Here is a 24,853-nt window from a genome sequence, read left to right as displayed (position 1 = left end):
GATAAAAACAGTAACTAATGATAAAAACAGTAACTAATGATAAAAACAGTAAATAATGATAAAAACAGTAAATAATGATAAAAACAGTAAATAATGCTAAAAACAGTAAATAATGCTAAAAACAGTAACTAATGATAAAAACAGTAAGTAATGATAAAAACAGTAACTAATGATAAAACCAGTAAGTAATGATAAAAACAGTAAATAATGATAAAAACAGTAAGTAATGATAAAAACAGTAAGTAATGATAAAAACAGTAACTAATGATAAAAACAGTAACTAATGATAAAAACAGTAAGTAATGATAAAAACAGTAAGTAATGATAAAAACAGTAAGTAATGATAAAAACAGTAAGTAATGATAAAAACAGTAAGTAATGATAAAAACAGTAAGTAATGATAAAAACAGTAAGTAATGATAAAAACAGTAAGTAATGATAAAAACAGTAAGTAATGATAAAAACAGTAAGTAATGATAAAACCAGTAAGTAATGATAAAACCAGTAAGTAATGATAAAAACAGTAAGTAATGATAAAAACAGTAAGTAATGATAAAAACAGTAAGTAATGATAAAAACAGTAAGTAATGATAAAGTCCAATATGGCCTTGTTTGATCAGTTATTTACTCAATTAGATAAATTGAGTTAGTTTGAACAAAACTATAAAATAAACATATAAATTGAAAATATCATCCTGTGTTTTTTATTTATTTATTCCTTAATATTATTTTTAATTGTCGTAAATAATTTGTGCCCTTTTATTTTGGTTTGGGTGTCGCGGGGGTCCTCCCAGTAAACACTGGTTTCCACATGTTGACGAATATGGGTCAACGTTTACACTCAGCTCGTTTCTCCACGGAGGGAGGTCCTGTATGTGAGGACCGGTTCTGATCCACCCGGAACCCGTTCCGCGTGTTCACTGTGTTCCGTTCAATAAAGTTATTTTGAACCTCCACTGTTGCATTTCTGAAGGGACAGTTCTTTAAAGTGAGTAAACCATTATTTGTGGGATTTACGATTTTCTGTGTGGCCCACGAACGTCGCGCGGGCTCGTTGCCATGACGACAAAAAGACGCGCAGCGGCCATACTGACGCACAACGCAGTGTTTTATCTTTTAATTACGGATATTTAACGGAAATAAGGCGAACCGGAAACGGTTACCACTGAACAGAACCGGACCGGAAATAAGGCGAACCGGAAACGGTTACCACTGAACAGAACCGGACCGGAAATAAGGCGAACCGGAAACGGTTACCACTGAACAGAACCGGACCGGAAATAAGGCGAACCGGAAACGGTTACCACTGAACAGAACCGGACCGGAAATAAGGCGAACCGGAAACGGTTACCACTGAACAGAACCGGACCGGAGGTGTTGCTGCTAAAGCTCGTGACTCGCCTGCGTTTGTGTCCTGTAGGTTCAGCTCTCTGATGGCTGGAGACAGAGACACAAGGACAACTTGTCTGTCTGCTGTGGACAGTAAGACACGCTGCAGCACGGCCAGCAGGTGAACAGGCAGAGAGGAGACAGGCAGACAGAGAGACAGAGAGGACACACACGGTTTACCCTGTTCCACCTGTCTGTCTCTCAGGTGGTTGTGTCCTCCCTGCAGCAGGAGGCAGCGTGATGAAGAAGATGAAGATGATGTGTGCAGACTTCCTGACTCTGTGGGTTCGTGCCTTTCTATTGTGTGTTGTCTCCTTGCTGATGTGAGATCCTGGAGCTCTTCATGACAACGGACACGAAAGACGGTGGATCACGTGCCTCATTTCAAATCTACAGAGCACAAAATACTTTATTATCATCACATGTTATTTATCTGACGCTTTTATCCAAAGCGACTTACAATAAGAACATTTAACCATAAGGACAGAAACTCAGAAGAACAAGAAACAAGAACGTGCATTTTCCTCAAATAAGCCGATGTACAACTTGCTGTAGATAAGAACCATTATAAGTCCAATGTAAGTGCTGCAGTTAGTTAGTGTGTTAGTGGAGGTAGAGTGTGAAGAGGTGTGTCTTTAGTCTGAAGATGTGAAGGCTCTCTGTGGTCCTGATGTCTTCAGAGACCTCCTTCCACCATTTAGGAGCAGGACAGCAAAGAGTGGAGATCTAGTCCAGTGTTTTGCTCTCAGTGAGGAGGAACAAGCAGTTTATCACATGCAGAGCGGAGAGTGCGGGTCGGGATGTCGGGTTGGACCAGGTCCTGGATGGAAGCTGGACCCCATCCATTCACAGCCTGGTACGTGAGCACCATGTTTAGAACTGGATGATCCACCGGTACCAGTGAAGAGAGCGGAGGAGTGGAGGAGTGAGGGAGAACTTAGGAAGGTTAAAGACCAGTGGAGCTGCTGCATTCTGGATGAGCTGCAGAGGCTGAATGGTGGTAGCAGGAGACCTGCAGGAGAGAGTTACAGTAGTCCAGGAGGGACAAGAGCCTGAATCAGTACCTCCTTCTGAGTGAGAAGAGGACGTGTTCTCCTGATGTTGTAGAGCGAGTATCTACAGGATGGTGTGGTCAGTGATGTTGGAGTCAGGGAGAGTCGGCTGTCGACGTCACGCCGAGGTTCCTGCAGTCAAAGTGAGCGTTAACACGGAGTCTCAAAGTTAACAGTCAGGTCCTGTGAAGGAGAATCTTTCCCCAGAAAGAGAAGCAGTTCAGTCTGTCAGGGTTGATTTTCAGATGGTGGGCAGATCCACTGAGAGATGTCAGTCAGACAGGCAGAGATCCGAGTGAGGGAAGGAGAGGATTAGTTGGTGTCATCAGCATCGCTGTGGTAGGAGAAGCCATGCGAGCGAATGACAGCGCAGAGAGAGTTGGTGTAGAGCGAGAAGAGGAGGGGACCCAGGACGGAACCCTGAAGAACTCCAGTAGTAAGAGGACAAGGTTCCCACACAGATCCTCTCCAGGTTACCCGGTAGGTGCGTCCGTCGAGGTAGGACGAGAGACGGGAGAGAGCAGAGCCTGAGACACCAAGTTCCTGAAGGGAGGAGACAAGGATCTGCTGGTTGACTGTGTCAAATGCAGCAGAGAGGTCCAGAAGGACGAGGACAGAAGAGAGAGAGGACCTCTAGCAGTGTGGAGATGCTCTGAGACAGCGAGGAGAGCAGTCTCTGTGGAACGGCCTTGAAGCCTGACTGGTGGAGGTCAAGGAGGTTGTTGGAGATAGGAGGAGAGCTGGTTAAAGATCACACGTTCAAGGGTTTTGCACATAAAGGGAAGAAGAGAGACCGTCTGTAGTTGTGTTCTTCAGAAGGGTTGAGGGTAGGTTTCTTCAGGAGACGGTTGACTCTTCTCCTTCAGAGAAAACAGCCAGATAACAGAGCGTTGTTGATGAGACAGGTGAGGAAAGGAAGAAGGTCAGGAGCGATAGATTGTAGAAGATGTGATGGAATGGGGTCAAGAGGGCAGGTGGTGGACGGGCAGAGGTTACTAGGGTAAGAACTTGGTTAGGAGACGGGGGGTGAAGGAGGGAAGTGAGGGCAATAGAGGTGAAGCCAGCGGGTTTGAGAAGGAGGAGCGTATGTCAGCTATTTTCTTGGTAACAAAGTCTCCTGGAAGAAGGGAGGAGGGTGAAGGAGGACTAGGGGGTTGGAGGAGGTTGGAGAAGATAGAAAATAGTTTTTTGGGGTCAGAAATGAAGATTGGATTCTGGATTGGTAGAAAAAGCTTTTGGCAGCAGAGACAGAAGCAGAAGAAGAGGAGAGAAGAGATTGAAACACCAGAGAGTCCAGAGAGGACGACAGAGAGTCCAGAGAGGAGGACAGAGAGTCTAGAGAGGACAGAGGAGAGAGGAGAGTCTCTGCAGTAGCGTCAGATGAGTGAGAAGGAGTCAGTAGAAGGGAGAGCTGATAGAACAGAGGAGGAGAGAGGAGGACAGAGGGAGGAGAGAGGAGGAGAGAGAGGAGGACAGAGGAGGAGAACAGGTACACAGTTAGTTACAGCGAGGAAGAGATGATGGTCAGACACATGAAGTGGAGTCACAGAGATGTTGGTGGTGGAGCAGTTTCTAGTGAAGATGTAGATGTGATCTGTGAGGAGGAGGAGAGGGACGGAGTGACAGAGCGAAGGAAGAAAGTAGCTGTTAGAGGTCAGACGACGTCTGTCTGGATGTTGAAGTCATCCAGGAGGACGAGCGGGGGACATTCTCAGGTTGGACAGGAGAATGTCCAGTTCTCCCAAGAAATGAGCCAAGGAGCCTGGCGGACGGTAGAGGACAGTGATCGTTACTTGTCCCGGGTGAGTGACTGAGTAAAGACAGTGGGGTGGACGGTGGAAGAGGGTAGAGAGAAAAGCTCCATTTGGGTGAGATGAGTAGACCGGTGCCACCACCCTACCTGTGGTCTGGGGGTGTGGCTGAAGGAGAAGGTGGAGCAGAGAGCGGCTGGGTGGAGCTGTTCTCAGGTGTGATCCAGGTCTCGGTGAGAGGGAGGAAGTCAAGCGACTGCTGTCCTTCCTGTCGTTTGGCTCGTACATGTACCACTGTGTAGCAGCAGGGGGCGTAGTTCTGCCACGTCAGCAGGATTTAAGCTATTTTAACTGTGTTACAAAGATTCAAATATAAAAACATTATTGCAGACAAGTTGTTTTCAATTTAAACGTGATGGTAATCTCAATATGTTCCTCTCCCTGTGTGTGTGTGTGTGTGTGTGTGTGGGTGTGTGTGTGTGTGTGTGTGTGTGTGTGCGTCTGTGTGTGTGTACATGTGTGTGTCTGTGTGTGTGTGTGTGTACATGTGTGTGTGTACATGTGTGTGTGTGTGTGTGTGTGTGTGTGTGTGTGTGTACATGTGTGTGTGCGCGTGTGTGTGTGTGTGTGTGTGTGTGTGTGTACATGTGTGTGTGTGTGTGTGTGTGTCTGTGTGTGTGTACATGTGTGTGTGTGTGTGTGTGTACATGTGTGTGTGTGCGCGTGTGTGTGTGTGTGTGTGTGTGTGTGTGTGTGTGTGTGTGTGTGTGTGTGTGTACATGTGTGTGTGCGCGTGTGTGTGTGTGTGTGTGTGTGTGTGTGTGTGTGTGTGTGTGTGTGTACATGTGTGTGTGTGTGTGTGTGTGTGTGTCTGTGTGTGTGTACATGTGTGTGTGTACATGTGTGTGTGTGTGTGTGTGTGTGTGTACATGTGTGTGTGCGCGTGTGTGTGTGTGTGTGTGTGTGTGTGTGTGTGTGTGTGTGTGTGTGTGTCTCAGTGGTTGATCATCAGAATTATTTCCTCCTCAAACAACTGACAGAAGAAAAAAGAAAAAAACACAAGGAAGTTCTCAAAGAGATGAAGAAAGAACTTACACACCTCACCCAGGTATTATATGAAATATTACTATATGACACACCTGAGGTAGTATACACACTGATGTAGTATACACACTGATGTAATACACCTGATGTAATACACACTGATGTAATACACACTGATGTAGTATACACTTGATGTAGTATACACACAGGTATAATACACCCGAGGAGGTCCCTTGGTGCTGTCTGGTGGTTCTGGTTCTTACCTTACCGGATCTCTCAGGTGTGTGACTCTCAGGTGAGGACCGCAGTTGAGGAGCTGCTGGCCTCTCTGAAGGACCTGGACCTCAGGTTGAACCCTCTCATGGAACGGAATGAGCAACTGGACCTCCTTAGCACGCAGGTAGGCTCAGTTCCGGGTCCATTGAGCAGATGTTCCTTTAGACGGAACACAGAAACCCGTCTGTGTGTGTGTGTGTGTGTGTGTGTGTGTGTGTGTGTGTGTTTGTGTTCAGGAGGTGCATGTTCTCTGGGAGGAGGTGCAGGAGAAGGTGAAGATGAAGAAGATGAGAATAAAGGACCTAAACCACAAACTGACTGAATGTGAGACTCAACGAGCCAGCAAGGTGAGACCAGCTATATATATGTACATATATGTACATATATATATATATATATATATGTACATATATATATATATATATGTACATATATATATATATATATATATATATGTACATATATATATGAATACATATATATATATGTACATATATATGTATACATATATACATATATATGTACACACACACACATTTTGACCTGCAGGTCAGAGTCCTGCTCGTCAAGAACGTCCACCTGTTGGAGAACATCAGCTTCCTGCCTCCACCTGACGTCTTCAGGCTGATCCATACCGAAGCCACGGTAACACCCTCACCTCTGACCCCTGCCCCCTATATCTGAGTCCTGACCTCTGACCCCTCTCCGTGTCTCAGATGTTGAATCTTTCCCTCCTGATGAACCGTCGCTGCGCTGCTCGTCTAACGCTGCTCCTCCTGGAGGAGAACCTGCAGCAGGAGGAGCAGCTCCGTCTGCAGTGGGAGGAGCTTCTGAGCTGCTGGAGGAGGAGCAAGGCCACGGGGGTCCTTGATCGATATTGGTGAGCTGGGGGGGAATACGTCAGCACGACTTGTAAGAACTGGTTCAGGACCAGCGGTTCTTGTGTTGTAGGACTCTCTGCAGCAGTGATGAGGAGCAGCCGCTGGTCTCAGGTCAGCTGGTAGAACAACGTGAGGAAACCATCCATCACATCTGGTAACAAAATCAGTCCATGACAACGATCAGGCAGACAGCATCCTCCTCAGAGGTCCAATCAACGTCTCCGTTTCAGCTCGCTGGTCCCGCCCTCCTGCTCCACTACTTTGGCCTCTGATTGGTTCAACCAGCTGACAGTCATCAATCAACAGATCGGTAACTTGACCTGAGAGAGAAATATTCAGGAAAAGTGTTACTGTGTTAAACCGTTAATGTCATCCTCATGTTGTGTGTCTGTGTGTGTGTGTTTTAGATGATCTCCACTCTGAGGTTCTTCATCAGCTGCGTTGTCGTTCTCATCACAGGTGGAGTGAACACCTCGCTCGGGTGGAGCTCTGTGAGGTGATGATGTTTCATTGATATTGGTGTTAGTTTGGGCAGGAAACTCCTTTGCTCATTCTCATTATTGATTATCGGTTTCTGCAGAAGAAGCTCTCAGCTCTGCAGCTCTCCGACGTCGAGATGAATGATGTCATCGGCTCTCAGCTCCTCGCTGTGATTGGACAAGGCCAGAGTCAGGACGAGCAGCGATTGGCTGCTGTGGATGTCAGTCACACAAAGTTCACGTAGTGACATCACGTGTGACCTCATCTATCTGTCTGACTCCGTCCACCTGTCTGTCTGCAGAGGTGTTGTGATGCTGTGGCCCGTCGCGCTCTCCACCTCAGCACGTGTGTGTTCGCTGTGATGAGAGGAGCAGCGTTGCTATGGGAGACGCACAGCCGGAGGATTGAGAGGAGACGAGTGCAAGTGGAGCAACGCATACAGCAGCAACACACACAGGTGAATGTCTCACACACACACACACACACACACACACACACACACACACACACACACACACACACACACACACACACACACACACAAACAAGTGAGTCTCACCTCACACACACACACACACACACACACACACACACAAACAAGTGAGTCTCACCTCACACACACACACACACACACACACACACACACACACACACACAAACAAGTGAGTCTCACCTCACACACACACACACACACACACACACACACACACTCACACAAACAAGTGAGTCTCACCTCACACACACACACACACAAACACACACACACAAACAAGTGAGTCTCACCTCACACACACACACGAACACACACACACACACACACACACTCACACAAACAAGTGAGTCTCACCTCTCACACACACACACACACACACACACACACACACACACTCACACAAACAAGTGAGTCTCACCTCTCACACACACACACACACACACACACACGTCTGAGAGTCCGTCAGCAGGAGGGAGTCTCTCCCACAATGCTTTGCGGTTCTTTGTCAGGGGGAGAAGGTGCACCTGTGTGAACAGGTGAGCAGTGAGGAGGCTCTGGACGAAACCATCGGCTACCTGGAGGACGTCAAACACAGGTAACCCCGTGATAGAGCTAATGCTAAGGTAGCATCACTACAAAGGAGTGATGCCAGTCAGGACATTAATGGAGTTTGTCGGTCTGTGTGTGTGTGTGTGTGTGTGTGTGTCCAGCAGCACGGGCTGTGTTTCTGATCAGGTGGAGGTGTTGGAACGTCTCCCCTTTGTCCTCCTGGAGGAGCTCCTCTCCTACAGCAGCAGCCTGAGCTCCTTCTTCCACCTGGACCACACCTACAAACCGGTAACCACAGCAACCACCACTCAGACACGCCCACCCACTGGTAACCGTTACAATGACCAACACAACACACTCACACACATTGGGTGAGGCCAGGTCATGTGACTCTTCAGGTAGTGGTTTACAGGTGTAACAGTACATTGTTCTTCCTCCTCAGAGTCCAGAAGAACTCCAGAACCTCCACCCGAACCTCCACTCATTCTCCACCCAAATGGGTCAGTGTGAAGCTCAAATAAAGAAACCAGAAAAGAAGATGGAAGCGTCAGGCCCCACCCACCTCTCCCCTGATTGGCTGACCGAGGTGCCGATCAAAGACAAACAAAACACAACACACCAGATCTCCCCTTGCGATTCCTCATAAGGAACATGTGTGTGTGTGTGTGTGTGTGTGTGTGTGTGTGTTTGTACGTGTGTGTGTGTGTGTGTATGTTTGTACGTGTGTGTGTGTGTATGTTTGTACGTGTGTGTGTGTGTACGTGTGTGTGTGTGTGTGTGTGTGTGTGTGTGTATGTTTGTACGTGTGTGTGTGTGTGTATGTTTGTACGTGTGTGTGTGTGTGTGTGTGTGTGTGTATGTTTGTACGTGTGTGTGTGTGTGTGTGTGTGTAGGCAGAATCCTCTCTGCAGGCTCTTAGCGACATGAGCAGTGATGTCATGTTTACGTCGTCCAGGGGTGTGGCCTATACTGGTCCCGCCTTCAGATGCACTGCCCCCGACCTGCCCGACCTCCTGCAGCTGGAAATGCACCTGAGCCCATTTCCTGTGGAGCTGCTCACAGAGACGCTGAGCAGGTACACTCACACATACACTGGTGTGTTTTGTGTGTATGTCAGTTTCAGTGAACATCCCATTATGATTCAATGCAAACAAAGGTATCAAACACGCATTACTTTGCAGTTAAACATTTATTCCAACAGTTTAACATAATAAGGACATCTTATTCAAACAATTCAGTACATCAATGAATATATATATAAATACATATACTACCATAACTATTATAAATATCCAATATAAATATCATATAATGAATATATTTAAGCAATAAGGTACGAGAGGCTGTACTTTGTCGTTAGTGACGCGCAGAGGAGGGCCGGCAACTCTGAGTGTGGACCAGTGATGTGTCGTTCGTGATCGAATCCTTACAAGGACTCGAGAGCAACGAGTCCTCTCAGAAAAAGATTTGTTCATTTTCTCGTGGTCAGCATCGGCTCAGCCAAGGAAACAGAAACGATTGGTTGAATGCAGCTCACGTGAAGAATGACTCGGTCGGGGGATGAACGATTCGTTCACCTGCCGGATACGGATCTCAGGATCATTTTTCACGTGAGCTGCGCTCAGAAGAGGAAACAGAAAGGATTTGTTTACCTGGTTCACGTTCGCGTGGCTACGTTTAGTAAGACGTGAATGATATTCCTTCACAAGTAATAATTACAGGTTTCGTTATTTTAACTTTTTGTACTTTACTTCAGCGTAATAGTTTTGCCGTGATAATTGATAGTGTGAAAATAAATGATCACTTCAAATCATCCAGACCGTCATGATACATTATTTTAATGCAGGAATATATCTCTCCCCCCCTGAAATGAACGAATGACTCGAAAAAAGATTTGTTCGTTTTACTGAACGAGATTCAAAGAACCGAGTCGGTAAAATGATCATGATGGCGTGATACGGAACGCTCGGGTCAATGTGAACACCAACTGTACATTATCGCTCAGTGATGTGCCCCCGTGACTCTCCACCCGTCACAATGTACCTGTAGTAGAATGTCTACATGTTGAGATGCACCTATGAACCTGGCGCGTTGAGGAAAGACCCACTAAACTTCACACAGTGTATTATATTTTGGATAAAATGTGCCTGTTTGCATCCACGTCCTGGTTGTGTGTCCTCGCCGCAGTCCTTTGTGCGTCGCACCTGGGCAGCCATGTGAACGTTAACACGGCGACGTCATACGCGCGGTATATGGTGTTAGCGCGTAGCTAACTAGCATCTGGACTAGTGGGGAGTCCAGATGCTGGAGGATGTAGTGGAGGGCCATGTTGACAGCATCGTCCACAGACCTGTTGGCTCTGTAGGCGAACTGCAGGGGGTCCAGGAGGGGGGGGGCAAGGCGCTTAAAGGACTTCATGTCGACAGACGTCAGGGCGCGAGCCTGTACTCATTAAGTACGGGGATGATGGTGGAGGCCATGAAGTAGGCACATGCAGGTCTTCGGTGAGCTGTTAAGATGTTGGTAAACACCGGAGACAACTGATCATCTGACCTTTGTCTCTGCTTGGATTTACCTGTAGAACCAGGACATTGTTTCTGGATCACCTGGAGCAGCATGTCAAAGACGTCCTCTCCTCTGCCGTCACCACGGTGAAGGAGAGGAGCAAGGCGGCTTATTGGGGCCGAGAGCTTCAACTGAAGCAGCTGAAGATCCAACACACACAAAAACAGATGTACACACCACGCCTAGGTAACACACACACACACTTATCACACATGGGACAACACCTGGTCCAAGTTCTTACCAACAGGCAAAGTGTGTGTGTGTGTTAGCTGAGCTGCAGCTCCACACTCGTCTGGTGAAGTCTCACAGTGAGGAGGTGTCTGATGTGTTGACGTCCCTCCGGGTGGAGCACCAGGAGCACCAGGCCGTTCTCAGCGAGCGGAAACAGGAAGTCATCCTGAATCTGTCCCACGTGGAGGCCGAAGCTCAGAGGGCCAACAGCAGCACGCGGTAAAATAAAACCAGTTTGTGTGTGTGTGTGTGTGTGTGTACCTGCTCACTCTGTGTGTGTCTGTGTGTGTGTGTGTGTGTGTGTGTGTGTGCAGGCTGCATGCTTTGAGCTCCACCCTCAAGGGCTGTCTGGATCAACATATCAAAGACACCCAGCACCTTCAGACTACCTTCAGGCAGACTGTCATTGTCCAACTGGATCGGGTCAAAACCAGAACTGCACAGCTACTCAGCACTTTCAGGTAACAAAGTTTACGTTTACGTTTACACGTTTCTTTTAGCTGAAGCTTTTATCCAAAGCAAATTAAGCGCATTCAACCAAGAGAGAACTCACCAGAACAACAAGAAACATTTGTTTCTTCAGGTAAGAATCCATTGTAAGTGCTACTAAAGTGCTACCTGGTCCAGGTATAGTAAATGGTACATGGACTGTACTTGTATAGCGCTTTTCTAGTCTTCCGACCACTCAAAGCGCTTTAACACTACATGACATCATTCACCCATTCACACCCATTCATGCATTGATGACATCATTCACCCATTCACACCCATTCATGCATTGATGACATCATTCACCCATTCACACCCATTCATGCATTGATGACATCATTCACCCATTCACACCCTGATGACAGGAGAACCACACACAGTGACACCTGCCCATCAGTCACTAACATCCACACACTGTAGTCGCAGCTACAGGAGCAATGTTGGGTTAAGTGTCTTGCCCAAGGACACATGGACATGCGGGTTAGCCGGGCCTGGGATCGAACCCCCAACCCTCTGATAGGAGGACGACCTGCTCCCCACTCACCCACAGTCGCCCGTCAGTAGGTGTGGATAGATAACAGAGGTAATTGTAGCTCAGACATAAAGAGATGTTTCTCTTCCTGCAGGCTGTTCAGAGAAGGAGGAGACTTTGCTCCTGAGGAGCTGAACTCCTTCCAGAAGAAGCTGAAGGAGGAGACCAGACGGATCAGAGTGACGGAAGAATCCATCTACTCTGAGCTGGAGGAGTTTGAGTCCCACAATCTAAAGCAGGTGTGACCTTTGACCTTGTTTACATGTCCATTATGAACCCGGTGACCCCTTTAGTCATGAGCTCTTTGTTCCAGCTGAAGGAGACTTCTGAAGGTCTAGAGGAGAAACTCTACTCCATGAGGTCTGAGCTGGACTTCATAGAGCAAATCCAGGACACGATGAGGAAAACACGAGTCCAGATGAAGGCTGAGGTACCTGTCCTTCTGTCCTATGTCTCTCTGCTGTTTGACTCCCTGTCTGTCTCTCTGCTGTCTGTCTGATTATTTCACTGTCCTTCTTTGTATCAGGCAGCCAGCAGTAAACAGCAGCAGATCATCATCAGCAGCAAGTTGGAGGATCTGAGGAAGATGATGGAGAACACACAGGTACATGGGTACAGGTACAGATAAATACATGTCTCTCTCTCTCTCTTTCCGGTGAGTAACATGAGAGGTGAGAGGTGTTGGTTCTAGTGGCAGAGTTTTTGAATCGGCTTCGAGCTTTTGAGAATAATCTGTTGTGCTGACCAGGTGAGCTTCACAAACTGACCTTTGGTGGAGGAATGGCGTCCTCCGAGAGCTGCGGAGGTTTAGGAAGTTTGCCGGTGGAATAAAAACGGTGAATCTGCGATGTAAAGATCCCAAGCTGAGACACGTCCAGTCTCTGAGGCGGCAGGTGTTCATGTTCCTGGACTCACCTGCTCAGAGCCTGGACGTCTCCTTCAGGGTGAAGCACGGCGACAGTGCCTACATGGTGAACACCAGCTCCGGGCAGCTCAGGAGAAGTGTGGCACAAGCAGTTTGGGTGTCCGCAAAAGAAGCAGGCCGGCTGCTGAGGGCAGGGAGGGCGCGGCACCCGCGGCCAACGCGTGGCAGACGAACCTTTGGCGCCTGAAGGGGCGCCGGCAGATCGCAGATTTGCAATTGAAGTGCAGGGGGTCTCCAATAGCCAGGTGTGTGGAGACGGCATGGACTATGAGTCTGAAGCCTAGTTTATGCTTCTGCGTTTTCAGAAGTCCCTGGCGTGTCTTTTCACACCTCCTTGCGTCCTTGCGTGCGTCGACGCAAGCCTCCCGCAGCGCACAAGGCTGTGATTGGTCTGCTAACTAAAGGAAGGGAACGGATCAGATTGAAGAGCTTTTGTGGGAAGAAATGCGTAAATATGAGCGCTTGTACAAGCCGTCATTGGCGGACTATGAGGACGCCGGATGGCCTCTGATTCATGGAGGGAGATCTCCACAAACGAGGGAACAAAGTCGTGGAGGAAAATATGGGACAAATGTGTCCCTGTAATGTAATGTAATGTGACGATGGGTTTGTATCTGTTTCTGTGCCTGAAAGAGTGGTTTTTATTTGATTTACTTTTCTTTTCACAAGGCTGAACCGAGACCATGACTGTTTTTGTGTCACTCTGCTAAGGGAGCAATGAACGGATTTTGAAAACTTAAAAAAGTTCTCTCTCTTTGTCTCGGTCGGTCTGCAGGTGTTTACAGATCAGGTGTGTTCCCTTCTGTCGGCAGTTAACGAAGAATTTAGGAAACGCTGTCGGTACTTGGATTGTCCATTGGTAGGTTACCCCCCGTTTACTCCTGTAACTATCCTTTATCTGTCCGGACTACCTTCAATCTACCACCACTACATCCTGTAACTATCCTTTATCTGTCCGGACTACCTTCAATCTACCACCACTACATCCTGTAACTATCCTTTATCTGTCCGGACTACCTTCAATCTACCACCACTACATCCTGTAACTATCCTTTATCTGTCCGGACTACCTTCAATCTACCACCACTACATCCTGTAACTACCCTTTATCTGTCCGGACTACCTTCAATCTACCACCACTACATCCTGTAACTATCCTTTATCTGTCCGGACTACCTTTAATCTACCTCCACTACATCCTGTAACTATCCTTTATCTGTCCGGACTACCTTCAATCTACCACCACTACATCCTGTAACTATCCTTTATCTGTCCGGACTACCTTTAATCTACCACCACTACATCCTGTAACTATCCTTTATCTGTCCGGACTACCTTCAATCTACCACCACTACATCCTGTAACTACCCTTTATCTGTCCGGACTACCTTCAATCTACCACCACTACATCTTGTAACTATCCTTTATCTGTCCGGACTACGTTTTATTCTACCTCCACTACATCCTGTAACTACCCTTTATCTGTCCGGACTACCTTCAATCTACCACCACTACATCCTGTAACTACCCTTTATCTGTCCGGACTACCTTTAATCTACCACCACTACATCCTGTAACTACCCTTTATCTGTCCGGACTACCTTCAATCTACCACCACTACATCCTGTAACTACCCTTTATCTGTCCGGACTACTTTTAATCTACCACCACTACATCCTGTAACTACCCTTTATCTGTCCGGACTACCTTTAATCTACCACCACTACATCCTGTAACTACCCTTTATCTGTCCGGACTACCTTTAATCTACCACCACTACATCCTGTAACTACCCTTTATCTGTCCGGACTACCTTTAATCTACCACCACTACATCCTGTAACTACCCTTTATCTGTCCGGACTACCTTTAATCTACCACCACTACATCCTGTAACTACCCTTTATCTGTCCGGACTACCTTCAATCTACCTCCACTACATCCTGTAACTACCCTTTATCTGTCCGGACTACCTTCAATCTACCACCACTACATCCTGTAACTATCCTTTATCTGTCCGAACTACCTTCAATCTACCACCACTACATCCTGTAACTATCCTTTATCTGTCCGGACTACCTTCAATCTACCACCACTACATCCTGTAACTATCCTTTAATCTACCCGAAATATCTTTTATTGACCCAGATGACCTTCTACCTACTTGTCTGTAACTGTCCACCGGTTTTTCTGGTGACCTGACTACCTAGAGTCGATCTGGATCTGGATATCTTCTACTGTGTTATTGACCATGTGTATTATGTGTTTTGTGTGCATTATTTGTGTCTTTAGGTCTCCTCCCTTTCTGTCCTCTCTGTCCATGAATCCGGGCAGCAGGTCCAGTCCAATTCACCTCCTGGTTTACTGCAGAGGAGGAGGACCCGTGAGGACCTTCTCCAGGACCCTTTAGTGGAGGTCATCAGGTCCCTGAACAGGTGCATACTTAGTAGTACTGCAGGTGGTACTGTAATTCGTACTACAGGTGGTACAGCAGTTTGTACTACAGGTAGTTCTGGTTCTGTTTGTGGTACCCAGTGATGAAGTACTTCTGATCCACCAGGTCCTGTGAGATCCAGAATGCTGCAGCAGCAGAAGGAGAAGAGAGAGGAGAATCACCAGCTGGTCATAATTAACACATTCATTCATACTCATGTTCTGATCAGATCTATAATACATCACGATAGTATTTGATCAGATATTAACTATTATTGTTGTTTACATGTACACCCCCTCTAAGTCATTGTGTCCTGGATTCTGCAGGTCAGAGTCCGGTCCAACAGAAATGTACCCAGCCACTGAGGTACACACAGACACACAAAGACACAGTTCATATTGAAGTTCTCTTTTTCACAAGAGGCTGTGTGTGTGTGTGTGTGTGTGTGTGTGTGTGTGTGTGTGTGTGTGTGTGTGTGTGTGTGTGTGTGTGTGTGTGTGTGTGTTGTATCAGATTGAGGAGGGGCGACAAGTCCATCAGGACCGAAAGAAAGTTCCAGGTTTTTGGACCAGAACCAGAGGAGAACCCACAGTGAGTCCCAGCGGGTCACGGGTGGTGGTGATCACAGGTGGTGGTGATCATAGTTGTTCTTGTGTTGCAGCTCCTTCAGTTCCTCTCTGAACTCTTTGTTGTGGAGAACCAATGACGTCCTCCTGCTGGTTGCCGAGGTAACAGAGACACAGAGGAGATGTGGAGCATTTTCATCCGTGATGTGGATCAATTGAAACTTGAATAGATCTGTCTGTCTCTCTCTGTCAGGACTTCTACCGGCGTGAGCGTTCTGTTCTCAGCAGGTTCCTCCGGGTTCCCGACCGTTTGGACCAGTGGGCTGAGGGCATGCAGCAAAGGCTGCTGGGATACCAGGATCAGATGAAGAAGTTCCTGTGCATGAGCAGAGAGGGTAGAGACACACACACTCACACAATTATCGGGAGGCTTATTGACATAAAAGCAGATCTTCAGAATGATGTCTTCACAAAGAGATTAATATATGTATTTACGTGTCTGTCTCATTGCGCCTGTCTCTATTTGTCTGTTTCAGAGTTGGATTCACAGCTGCGTCTTTTGGAGAACCTCCTGCTTTCTTTACCTGCAGTTTTGATCTGTAACCATGAGCAGCGGCAGGAGGCGGAGCTTATTGAGGAGGTGACTGAGGTTCGAGTGAAGCTGGAGGAGAAGCTGTCAGCCAGTGAGGAGGAAAAGGTAAAGTCCTGTCAGCACTCACCTGTCTTTCTGGACCTGTTTGTCCTCCCCTATCTGTCTCTACCTGTCTGTCCTCAGAGTATGAACGTCAAGCGGCTGCGAGTGTCTCTCGGAGAGGAGGAGCTTCTGTCTCTCAGCAGCAGAGAGGAGCTCAGACAGCAGCAGCTGCACAGTGACATCTGCTCGTTACACCTGGAGCTGCAGGTGGGAAGGGGAGGAGTCAGTGTGACACCCGTTAGCACCACTACCTGTCACGCCTGCAACACCTGTGTTTTCTGTGTCGGTGTGTCCAGGTCTGTGTGAAGGTGAGAGGGGAGGAGTTTGTGACATCACTAGCTTTACTGACGGAGAAGCTTCTCTCTCAGCTGGACGAGCTGCTCTTACCTGAAGGTAGGTCACCTGTAACTTTGAGGGACGTGAACACCTGTGCACCACCAAACCTTTGACTTTACTGATTAGGTCATTGTTTGTTTCCATAGAGGCAGTGCAGCGTTCTGAAGTCAACACCGTCACCGTGGCAACGAAGGAGGAAACGGGACGGAAACCATGCACCGTCAGCAGGTAACCACTGACCTCTAACCCCTGGCAGCTGTTATAGTGACATCAGAGCAAAGGTGACAACTCAATGGCCCAATCCCAGTATCCCCACTGACCCCTGAGGGACTTATTGAGGTCACCTGGTCCGTGGTCCAGTGTAGCTGCAGAACCATAAATCCAATCCCAAAAATATGGATATCTTCCGAGACCCAAAACATATCTGTGATATTTCCCTTCATAAGATGTGTTTACCGTCCTTATAAAAGTGTGTTGAAATGCTCCTTTAAGTTACTGATGACGTCACAGTCGAGGTTCATCAGCCTGCGGAGCAACACAGCTTCTTACCGTTGTGCCAAGTTGACCGCTGAATGTTTGTAAGTAAATGTTCTGTAACAGAGTTCCAGGCGTCAGGCTCACAGCCCAAACAGACAGTAGCAGTACTGGTAATAAGGATACGATATCCTTTATATGAGAAATACGACTCGGCCGGCAGTTTCAGGAACTTTTCTCTGAGGAATTTGTCACCAGATTTGCGTTGGTCTGTGTGGACCGAGATTTGGACTTTGTCACTTGACTACGACCAGCACAAAATGTCCTGTTTTGATCCACAAATGATGAATGAGCAGGGAAACCTGTGTCAATAAGAGCGAACTATGAACATCCCCTCTAGCTCAGAACACATGGAACATATTGTTTACTGAGAGGCTTCCGGTACGCCGGCAGTCAGTCACACAGGCAACGGAATCCAAGTCAAACACAACACAGCAGGACTTGCTGTTAAACTCACTGGAAAAAGACTTTATTTTGAAATGATGGGAGGCGGCTTAGAATGTTTGTCCTTGAGGACATATTTGTTATTTGTAGTTGTTATTTGTAGTTTGTTGGTTGTAGGCCTCAACCTGTCTTCTAAAAGCAGGAAAACTTGTTAGAAACGTATCTTCTTCACAATAAAAACGCCTTCATAATAAAAGCCCTCTGGTTACTGATCTTACAGCACTATGTGTGTGTGTGTGTGTGTGTGTGTGTGTGTGTGTGTGTGTGTGTGTCAGGACCCGGCCTGGTGACTCATCCCCCACAAACAAAGATACTGACCCACCATCTGGTGTCACTATGGCAACAACAACATCCGTCACCACAAGCAGGTGCACCCTGGGACATCAGGTCATTGAGCAGAGAGACGCTGCTGAGAAGGTACGGACACACAATGTTACGTTATGTATTACTACGTGACAAAGTGTGTGTGTGTGTCTCACTGTGTGTCTCTCGCTGTCTCCATCTCTGCGTGTCTCAGAGGCTCCAGCAGGTCCTCCTGTTGGAGTTGTCCCGTTCAGATGAAGACAAAAGAAGAAGACTGAGTGAACTGCAGAGCTGGAACGCACACTGGAGACAGCAGATACACACTCTGAAGCAACACACACACACAGAGGCTGAGATGTGATACCCGTAGCTGATTGGTTGTGGGACCTGGGCGTCACCTGTCAATGTATATATTAATAAACCATAGAAGAAGAGAAGGACACAGTACAAGCTTTTTGTGATAATCGATATTCAGGTAATAATCTGTACTCATCACCATGGATACCTGAGCTTTATGCTAAGCTAAGCTAACCATGGACATGAGAGTATTCACAATACGAGCTAACATGATCAAACATCAGAGTTAATTATTTAAAACAATAACAAGATGCAGCTGTTTTATATATTTTACTGACATGGCACATACAAACAAAACCGACCAATGAGCAGCGAGATGTCATTCAGCAACTGTGATGTCATCAAAGGTATACAACTTTACTTTCAAAATAAAGTGCTTCTCAAAGCGACCTGATATGAAAAATCACGTCCTCCCGTTTGTCATGGACGTGGTCTGGGGGGGGGTCTAAGGGTCTGGAGGATGTCTAAGGGTCTGGAGGGGGTCTGGAGGGGGTCTAAGGGTCTGGAGGATGTCTAAGGGTCTGGAGGGGGTCTGGAGGGGGTCTAAGGGTCTGGAGGATGTCTAAGGGTCTGGAGGGGGTCTGGAGGAGATTCAGGATTCTGAGTCCATGTTGGAGATCTTGTCGATGGACTGCAGCAGTTGAGAAACCAGACTGAGAGTTTCTGCCTCCCCCAGAAGTTGACTACGGACAGAAAGACAGAATAAGGCTCAGTCTGCTGGTCTAGAACACGCGCACACACCTGTTGTCCACAGGTGCTCACCGGATGGAGGAGTGGGCGTGGCTTGCCGTCTTGTTGAGGTACTCGGATGCAACGTGAGCGTTGTGTCTCATCGTCATGACGATCTCCGACTCTGCTGCTTTCAGACTGTGGTTCTCTGACTGTAGAGTGTCGACCTCCACCTGAGACAAACACATACGTGTGTGTGTGAGCATGTATGAACGGTTCATATGACTTAAGGTCGGCTGTCGGTCTCACCTGAAGCTGCATCAGCTCCACCTTCAGCCGGGACACACAGCTCTCTGCTTTCAATGCTCGCTTCTGAGAGACAGACGGGGAGAGACAGACAGACGGGGGAGAGAGACAGACGGAGAGAGAGGGACAGACGGGGAGAGAGACAGACGGGGAGAGAGAGACAGACGGGGAGAGACAGACAGAGAGAGAAAGACAGACGGGGAGAGAGAGACAGGCGGGGAGAGAAAGACAGATGGGAAGAGAGAGACAGACAGGAAGAGAGATACAGACGGGGAGAGAGAGACGGGAGAGACAGACAGACAGACGGGGAGAGACAGACGGGGGAGAGAAAGACAGACGGGGAGACAGAGACAGGGAGAGAAAGACGGGGAGAGAGACGTGGAGAGACAGACGGGGAGAGACAGGGAGAGAGAGACAGGGGGAGAGAGACGGGGGGAGAGAGAGACGGAGAGAGAGACGGGGAGAGAGAGACAGGGGGAGAAAGACGGGGAGAGAGGGAGACGGTGGGGAGAGAGAGACGGGGGAGAGAGAGACAGTAGCTGGAACAGTCATTTCTTAGGAAGGTTCCTCACTGAGTGTAGTAAGAAGTTCTATTCTCTAAGGAAAGGAGCCTCAATGCTTCCTTGCTTAGCTCCTTTAGCATAGGAACCACCGGAGCGTCCTTTACCAAGGAAAGGAGATAATTACGTCCCACAATATTTAGATGGTGACGCGTCCTTCAGGAGGAATGAGGATGACGTAGAAACACGGATCATTGTGTGATGACGTTTTCCTTTGTGTCGACTCGCACTGTAACAACACGTGAAGCATCTCAGACGCTTCTTTGTAGCCGCTGCAGACTGACGTCACGCGTCTCCGTCCATCACAACTAGCAGCTTGGACGTGGAGTCAGTCCCTTACACACTGCCTCGTCCTTTCCTAACTCCTCATCAACTCTCCTCACCATCCTTCCTCGCCCCCGTGACCTTCTCCACAGAGGTCAAGGAATGGTGGTTAGGAACAGATGTTGGGAGGTCCTTTTTAATCATTCCAATCCAGCCTGATCCAGTTCCTCCGATAAACAATTTCAGTTAAAGTAAACAGGAAGTGATGCGTTATCAGCGCCTCCTAATGACTGATACCATTTCTTAAAGGGACAGTGACACAGTTGTGATTGGTTGCTGTGGGGTCTCACAGTCATCAGGTGGAGGTTCTGCTCCACAGAGTGAACCATGCTCTCCAGGTCCAGAGCCTCCTTCTCCTCCTGACGCCTCCTCTGGACCAGCTCCTCTGACAGCGCCGCCACCCTGAGGGCAGAACATCAGGTGATTACTCACTGCCCCTGTTTTCACTTAATGCCGTCACGTGATTGGTTGACGCTAACCTGTGCTCGTTAGCATCCGATCTCCTCTGCAGCTCCCTGATGGAGTTCTTCAAGGAGATGTTCTCCTCCTTCAGCTGACACACACACACACACACACACACACACACACACAGGGGAGTAAATGCATTGGGATATTGACCTCTATGACCTCTCAAGGTCGGCGTGTGTTTCTGCGTCCGTAAAGGACGTAGTCAGCAGACCAATCACAGCCTGGTGCTGCAGGAGGCTGCGTCGCTTTAGACGCTGATCTAGAAAAATGGGTCGACGCACGCAAAGGACACGCAAGGGACACGCAAGGGACACGCAAGGGACACGCAGACGCAAGAGCCCCTTGCGTCTGCGTGTCCTTGCGTCTCTCTGAAAGCGCAGAAGCAGAAACCGGGCTTCAGTCTTCTCGCTGACCTCGTGGATCTGGGTTCCTCTGCTGCTTCTCCTCCTGCAGGAAGTGAGTGCTTCAGCAACAGAGATCTCATCATCTCCTTCATAGTTCTCTGCACCTCCTCCTCCCCCAGCTGCTGCTCCTTCTCCCAACTGGACTTCCGGTTTGGCGGAGAACCTAATTCATTCAGGGACGTTGTGATTTAAGACGTCAGCATCACTTCTCCTGGAGTCAGACCGTCCAATCAGTGCGCAGCAGGACTCACCTGGTCTCCTCCTCCTCGATGTCTTCCTCCGTGCAGACCGACGACATGCTGTCTACACCTGACAGGAAGCTCCGCCCCCAGCCCTCCTCCTCCTGATTGGACATTGTTCATAAACGATAGCTGTAGCCTGCATCCTTGTAGCCTGCATCCTTGTAGCCTGCATCCTTGTAGCCTGCATCCTTCGTAGACCGGGTCTGGTCCTCAATAACCGCACAGGCTGAACCGAGCGCTCTCTGAAATGGGACGGTCTGTCCTACGGGGGACGTCATCAGCGTTACCTCCGCTGCTCCCGTTGCCTAGCAACCTGCTGAGCTTAACAATAAAAGCCTTAAAACCTGGAAAACGTATAAAGTACAGATAAGGAAAATAATCTTCTTCTTATTTAATTTGATTTAGGAAGATCTGCTTCTCCTCCAAAGCGAGATTTATTTCAGGCTGAGGAACGTTTTCCGGTTCAGGTTATGCGGCTGTTGGAGGACCAGGTAGACCAGAAGGCTGGTGATGGCTGGAGGCTACAAGGATGCGGCCTAGTGTGCGGCGCCCCGAGCAGGAGCAGTAACCCTGTGGACAACAAGAGGCCTCAGAGAAGAAACAGCTGCTGACCTGAGGATCTAAGCTGACGCTGTCAATCAGATGGCCCTGTTCTTCTTCTGGACTCAGGTCCGGGTCCTGGTTCTTCCAGCGTAGGAACTCTCTGAAGGAAAACGGGTTCAAGTCCTCATCTGGGGGTCAAAGTTCATCATGAGACCTCAGATCAGCCCACTAGATGGAAGCATTCACATGTTGATCTGTGAGATCAGCTGATAAACATAAACAATAACCAAACTCACCATCTGTGATGATCAGACTTTTATGTTTGGACATGACGTCACACAGCTGCGTCACTCATGGATCGCTTACATCGATCACCCGCCGTGAGTCTCTCCTCCTGCGGCACAAGACCAGACCCGGAAACGCGACGAGCTCACGTGACCAGCCTTCTACCTTCTCATTGGCTGATTGGATCACGTGACGCAAGCGGGGTAAACGGTAGAGGGAAACAAACGGAAAGTTGCCCGTTTCTCTCCACGTGTCCCGGTTCCGAGCAGCGGATCGCCTCCGGTGAGTGATGTCGGTGCATGCGCGCGGCTCGGCTCGGTTCGGCTCGGCTCGGCTCGGATCGGCCTGCTCCCTCTCGGGGACCTAAAGCAGCTCTGTAGGCCGCATGTCATACCGGACCGTCTGTTCTGGTTCTTGTGGGGGGCGGGGCTAAACAATCAAGCCGGTGCTGGTCCGGTTCTGGTCCCGGGTCGCGCGTGTTTACACGTCCAATTTCTCCCGCAATTTGGTCCGAGTCCGAAACCAGATGTGCTTCTGTAACCGTATCGGCTTCATAGACGGACTCACGAGCTGATCCTTCAGGTTCTAATTACAGACGAGCTGCCGGTAACGTGATGGATGGATGATGGATGGATGATGGATGGATGATGGAGCACCAGAGTCAATAGATAAAAATATAATAATAAATATCAGAGATAAAATAATTAGGCAAAATATCTCAATGGATCCGATCAGAGTTGTAATACAGTTGAAGCTCCTTCTAAAGAAGGTGAAGAGGATCAGCTGTAGTTTGTGGTGCTGAACTGGAGCTCACTGACAGCTCTCATGTTGGAGGGAAGAAACACATCGTACATTGTATCACATCACACTATAAGCTTTATAATGGTTTCATACAGTAAGAGGAGGCTGAGTACAGTAACAAAAATTGATGTCACATATCGATAGGTGACATCATTAGTATTAAGTCATAGTATTTAATATCTGTGATACAGATCAATCAACCCACAGATGTTAAATAGACTGTTTAAGCACTTTTATTTGTTTCACTTGTTTTGATTTGTTTGATTGAGGCTTTGAATAATGAACTATTTCTCCCTAATTATTCTTGTGTCATTTTCTGCTGAACATAAATTATTAAGTGCTCTTATGAATACACTTATTAAGGTTTCAGTGAAGAATTGGTTGAATACCATTGTAATCAAAATGTCAATCAACCTCCCGTGATCAAATCTCAAACACGGGTCCATTAATTCACCTTTACTGTGGCACATTGACACTCATTGAGGCACAACAACAGTTTTCTGGTTGAATGTTCAGCTCAAGTCTAGAAGGCCCAACAAGTCATGATCAGATGAACATGAACCCGAGTAGGTTCAAGTCTTCAGCATCCCACCCAGAAATCCACTAGACTGCAGGACGTAACTTCTACTTAAACCAAAATGTCCTGGGTTGGACCTTCAGCTATGTCTGCTTCACAGAATGTAACCAATGTTCCATCTCCAGTAGGCCGCCCCTATCAACACCCCACAAACACCAGATTGTACGGCACAACATGGGTACAACGGCAAACTGATTCCAGTCCCCTGATATTTGATCCCCATTAGTGGCGCCGCGTGTGGCAACGTGTTGGTCACCCCACGAAATTTCACTCCTTGTTTTCTGCAGAGCTGGAACATGTCTGAAGAGATTCCATATGAGGGGGGGCAACCCCAGTCCCCATCCCAGGCCCAGTCCCCATCGCAGGCCCAGTCCACCCAGTCCCCATCGCAGGCCCAGTCCACCCAGTCCCCATCACAGGCCCAGTCCACCCAGTCCCCATCCCAGGCCCAGTCCACCCAGTCCCCATCCCAGGCCCAGTCCACCCAGTCCCCATCCCAGGCCCAGTCCACCCAGTCCCCATTGCAGGCCCAGTCCACCCAGTCCCCATCCCAGGCACAGTCCACCCGATCTATGTCCCAGTCCAAATCCCAGCCCGGTTCCAGTTCTTCCAGCGGTCCGATCTCAGCCAGTCAGTCCTCCAGCGGATCTGGGACCCTGAGCAGTGTGGACACCATCCCAGTCCCCTTGTCCTCGGTCCCTGAAGAACCAGAACCTCAACCGTGGGGCCGCCTACTCCCGATGGCTTCGGGCTTCAGGAGCCTGGGTGAGCTAACATGCTAAAGCTACATCAGAGAGCAGTAGTTAATTGTTTGTTCATTATTATTATTTTGTTTGTTAACCGACTGTGTATTGTTTGTGTGTTGACTGACTGCTTTGGGGACCAGTACCTGTTTGTTTGTTTTTTGTTTACAAACTGTTTGTTGACAGACTGCTTTGAGGACCAGTACCTGTTTGTTTGTTTTTTGTTTACAAACTGTTTGTTGACAGACTGCTTTGAGGAGGAGTACCTGTTTTTTTGTTTACAAACTTTTTGTTTGTTGACAGACTGGTTTGAGGACCAGTACCGGTTTGTTTGTTTTTTGTTTACAAACTGTTTGTTGACAGACTGCTTTGAGGACCAGTACCTGTTTGTTTGTTGGCAAACTGTTTGTTTGTTGACAGACTGCTTTGAGGACCAGTGCCTGTTTGTTGGTTTTTTTGTTTACAAACTGTTTATTTGTTGACAGACTTCTTTGAGGACCAGTGGCTGTTTTTTTGTTTATAAACTTTTTGTTTGTTGACAGACTGCTTTGAGGACCAGTGCCTGTTTGTTGTTTTTTTGTTTACAAACTTTTTGTTTGTTGACAGA

At 47.9% G+C, this 24,853-nt stretch overlaps 3 protein-coding genes across 14 annotated transcripts in view; 2 read left to right on the top strand and 1 right to left on the bottom strand.

Annotated features, from left to right (window-relative positions):
• Window positions 1–1,053: 1,053 nt before the first annotated feature.
• ccdc180 (coiled-coil domain containing 180) lies at window positions 1,054–18,727 on the top strand. 6 transcript variants are annotated; one of them, XM_078086525.1, is made up of 35 exons: window positions 1,054–1,510; window positions 1,595–1,674; window positions 5,191–5,300; window positions 5,517–5,636; window positions 5,749–5,859; window positions 6,062–6,157; window positions 6,229–6,392; window positions 6,464–6,547; window positions 6,624–6,703; window positions 6,801–6,889; window positions 6,974–7,093; window positions 7,175–7,330; window positions 7,876–7,961; window positions 8,080–8,203; window positions 8,358–8,501; window positions 8,809–8,990; window positions 10,497–10,666; window positions 10,750–10,930; window positions 11,026–11,172; window positions 11,827–11,971; window positions 12,046–12,162; window positions 12,259–12,336; window positions 13,433–13,516; window positions 14,949–15,091; window positions 15,217–15,278; window positions 15,417–15,456; window positions 15,604–15,681; window positions 15,752–15,818; window positions 15,910–16,051; window positions 16,193–16,353; window positions 16,432–16,557; window positions 16,647–16,743; window positions 16,833–16,914; window positions 17,940–18,081; window positions 18,182–18,727. In XM_078086525.1, the coding sequence occupies exons 1-35, from the start codon at window positions 1,434–1,436 to the stop codon at window positions 18,326–18,328; spliced, it is 4,032 nt and encodes a 1,343-aa protein (XP_077942651.1). In that variant the 5' UTR covers window positions 1,054–1,433; the 3' UTR covers window positions 18,329–18,727. The 6 variants fall into 6 exon arrangements, 5 of the variants coding, with proteins under 5 accessions (XP_077942651.1, XP_077942650.1, XP_077942652.1 ...); XM_078086524.1 differs by having other exon boundaries at window positions 8,077–8,203; XM_078086526.1 differs by lacking the exon at window positions 1,054–1,510 and having other exon boundaries at window positions 1,566–1,674; window positions 8,077–8,203.
• entr1 (endosome associated trafficking regulator 1) lies at window positions 18,580–22,407 on the bottom strand. 2 transcript variants are annotated; one of them, XM_078086535.1, is made up of 10 exons: window positions 22,137–22,407; window positions 21,910–22,028; window positions 21,307–21,398; window positions 21,065–21,218; window positions 20,663–20,736; window positions 20,474–20,585; window positions 19,303–19,365; window positions 19,087–19,226; window positions 18,908–19,007; window positions 18,807–18,869 (listed from the first exon to the last, which is right to left on the bottom strand). In XM_078086535.1, the coding sequence occupies exons 1-9, from the start codon at window positions 22,168–22,170 to the stop codon at window positions 18,917–18,919; spliced, it is 879 nt and encodes a 292-aa protein (XP_077942661.1). In that variant the 5' UTR covers window positions 22,171–22,407; the 3' UTR covers window positions 18,807–18,869; window positions 18,908–18,916. The 2 variants fall into 2 exon arrangements, with proteins under 2 accessions (XP_077942660.1, XP_077942661.1); XM_078086534.1 differs by having other exon boundaries at window positions 18,580–19,007.
• The window catches only part of chek2 (checkpoint kinase 2), a 9,605-nt gene continuing 7,024 nt past the window's right edge, over window positions 22,273–24,853 (top strand). For 3 of the 6 annotated variants that reach the window (XR_013451958.1, XM_078086531.1, XM_078086527.1), the window contains exons 1-2: window positions 22,273–22,407; window positions 23,791–24,268. Coding sequence is in view for 5 of the 6 variants with exons in the window: in XM_078086531.1 (XP_077942657.1) it covers window positions 23,800–24,268 (469 nt within the window). In the remaining variant the exon portion in view is untranslated. The remainder of the gene's footprint in view (window positions 22,408–23,790; window positions 24,269–24,853) is intronic. The other 3 variants (XM_078086532.1, XM_078086530.1, XM_078086528.1) reach the window with 3 other exon arrangements.

This window comes from Gasterosteus aculeatus, chromosome 13, assembly GCF_964276395.1.
Source record: "Gasterosteus aculeatus chromosome 13, fGasAcu3.hap1.1, whole genome shotgun sequence".
In the NCBI taxonomy this organism is placed as follows: Eukaryota; Metazoa; Chordata; class Actinopteri; order Perciformes; family Gasterosteidae; genus Gasterosteus; species Gasterosteus aculeatus.
The sequence above is the reverse complement of the archived record's forward strand: the minus strand, read 5'-3'. Positions and strand labels throughout refer to the sequence as shown.

What these genes read in the sequence shown, in the direction of transcription:
- ccdc180 (XM_078086524.1), top strand. Translation starts at nt 1,434, where the DNA reads ATGGCTGGAGACAGAGACACAAGGACAACTTGTCTGTCTGCTGTGGAC. An exon ending in CGCTGCAGCACGGCCAGCAG is followed by an intron (nt 1,511 to 1,594) that starts GTGAACAGGCAG and finishes TCTGTCTCTCAG; the next exon opens with GTGGTTGTGTCCTCCCTGCA. An exon ending in GAACCAGAGGAGAACCCACA is followed by an intron (nt 15,682 to 15,751) that starts GTGAGTCCCAGC and finishes CTTGTGTTGCAG; the next exon opens with CTCCTTCAGTTCCTCTCTGA.
- entr1 (XM_078086534.1), bottom strand. Translation starts at nt 22,170, where the DNA reads ATGTCCAAACATAAAAGTCTGATCATCACAGATG. An exon ending in AAGTCTGATCATCACAGATG is followed by an intron (nt 22,029 to 22,136) that starts GTGAGTTTGGTT and finishes TTTGACCCCCAG; the next exon opens with ATGAGGACTTGAACCCGTTT. An exon ending in TCGGATGCTAACGAGCACAG is followed by an intron (nt 20,586 to 20,662) that starts GTTAGCGTCAAC and finishes TTCTGCCCTCAG; the next exon opens with GGTGGCGGCGCTGTCAGAGG.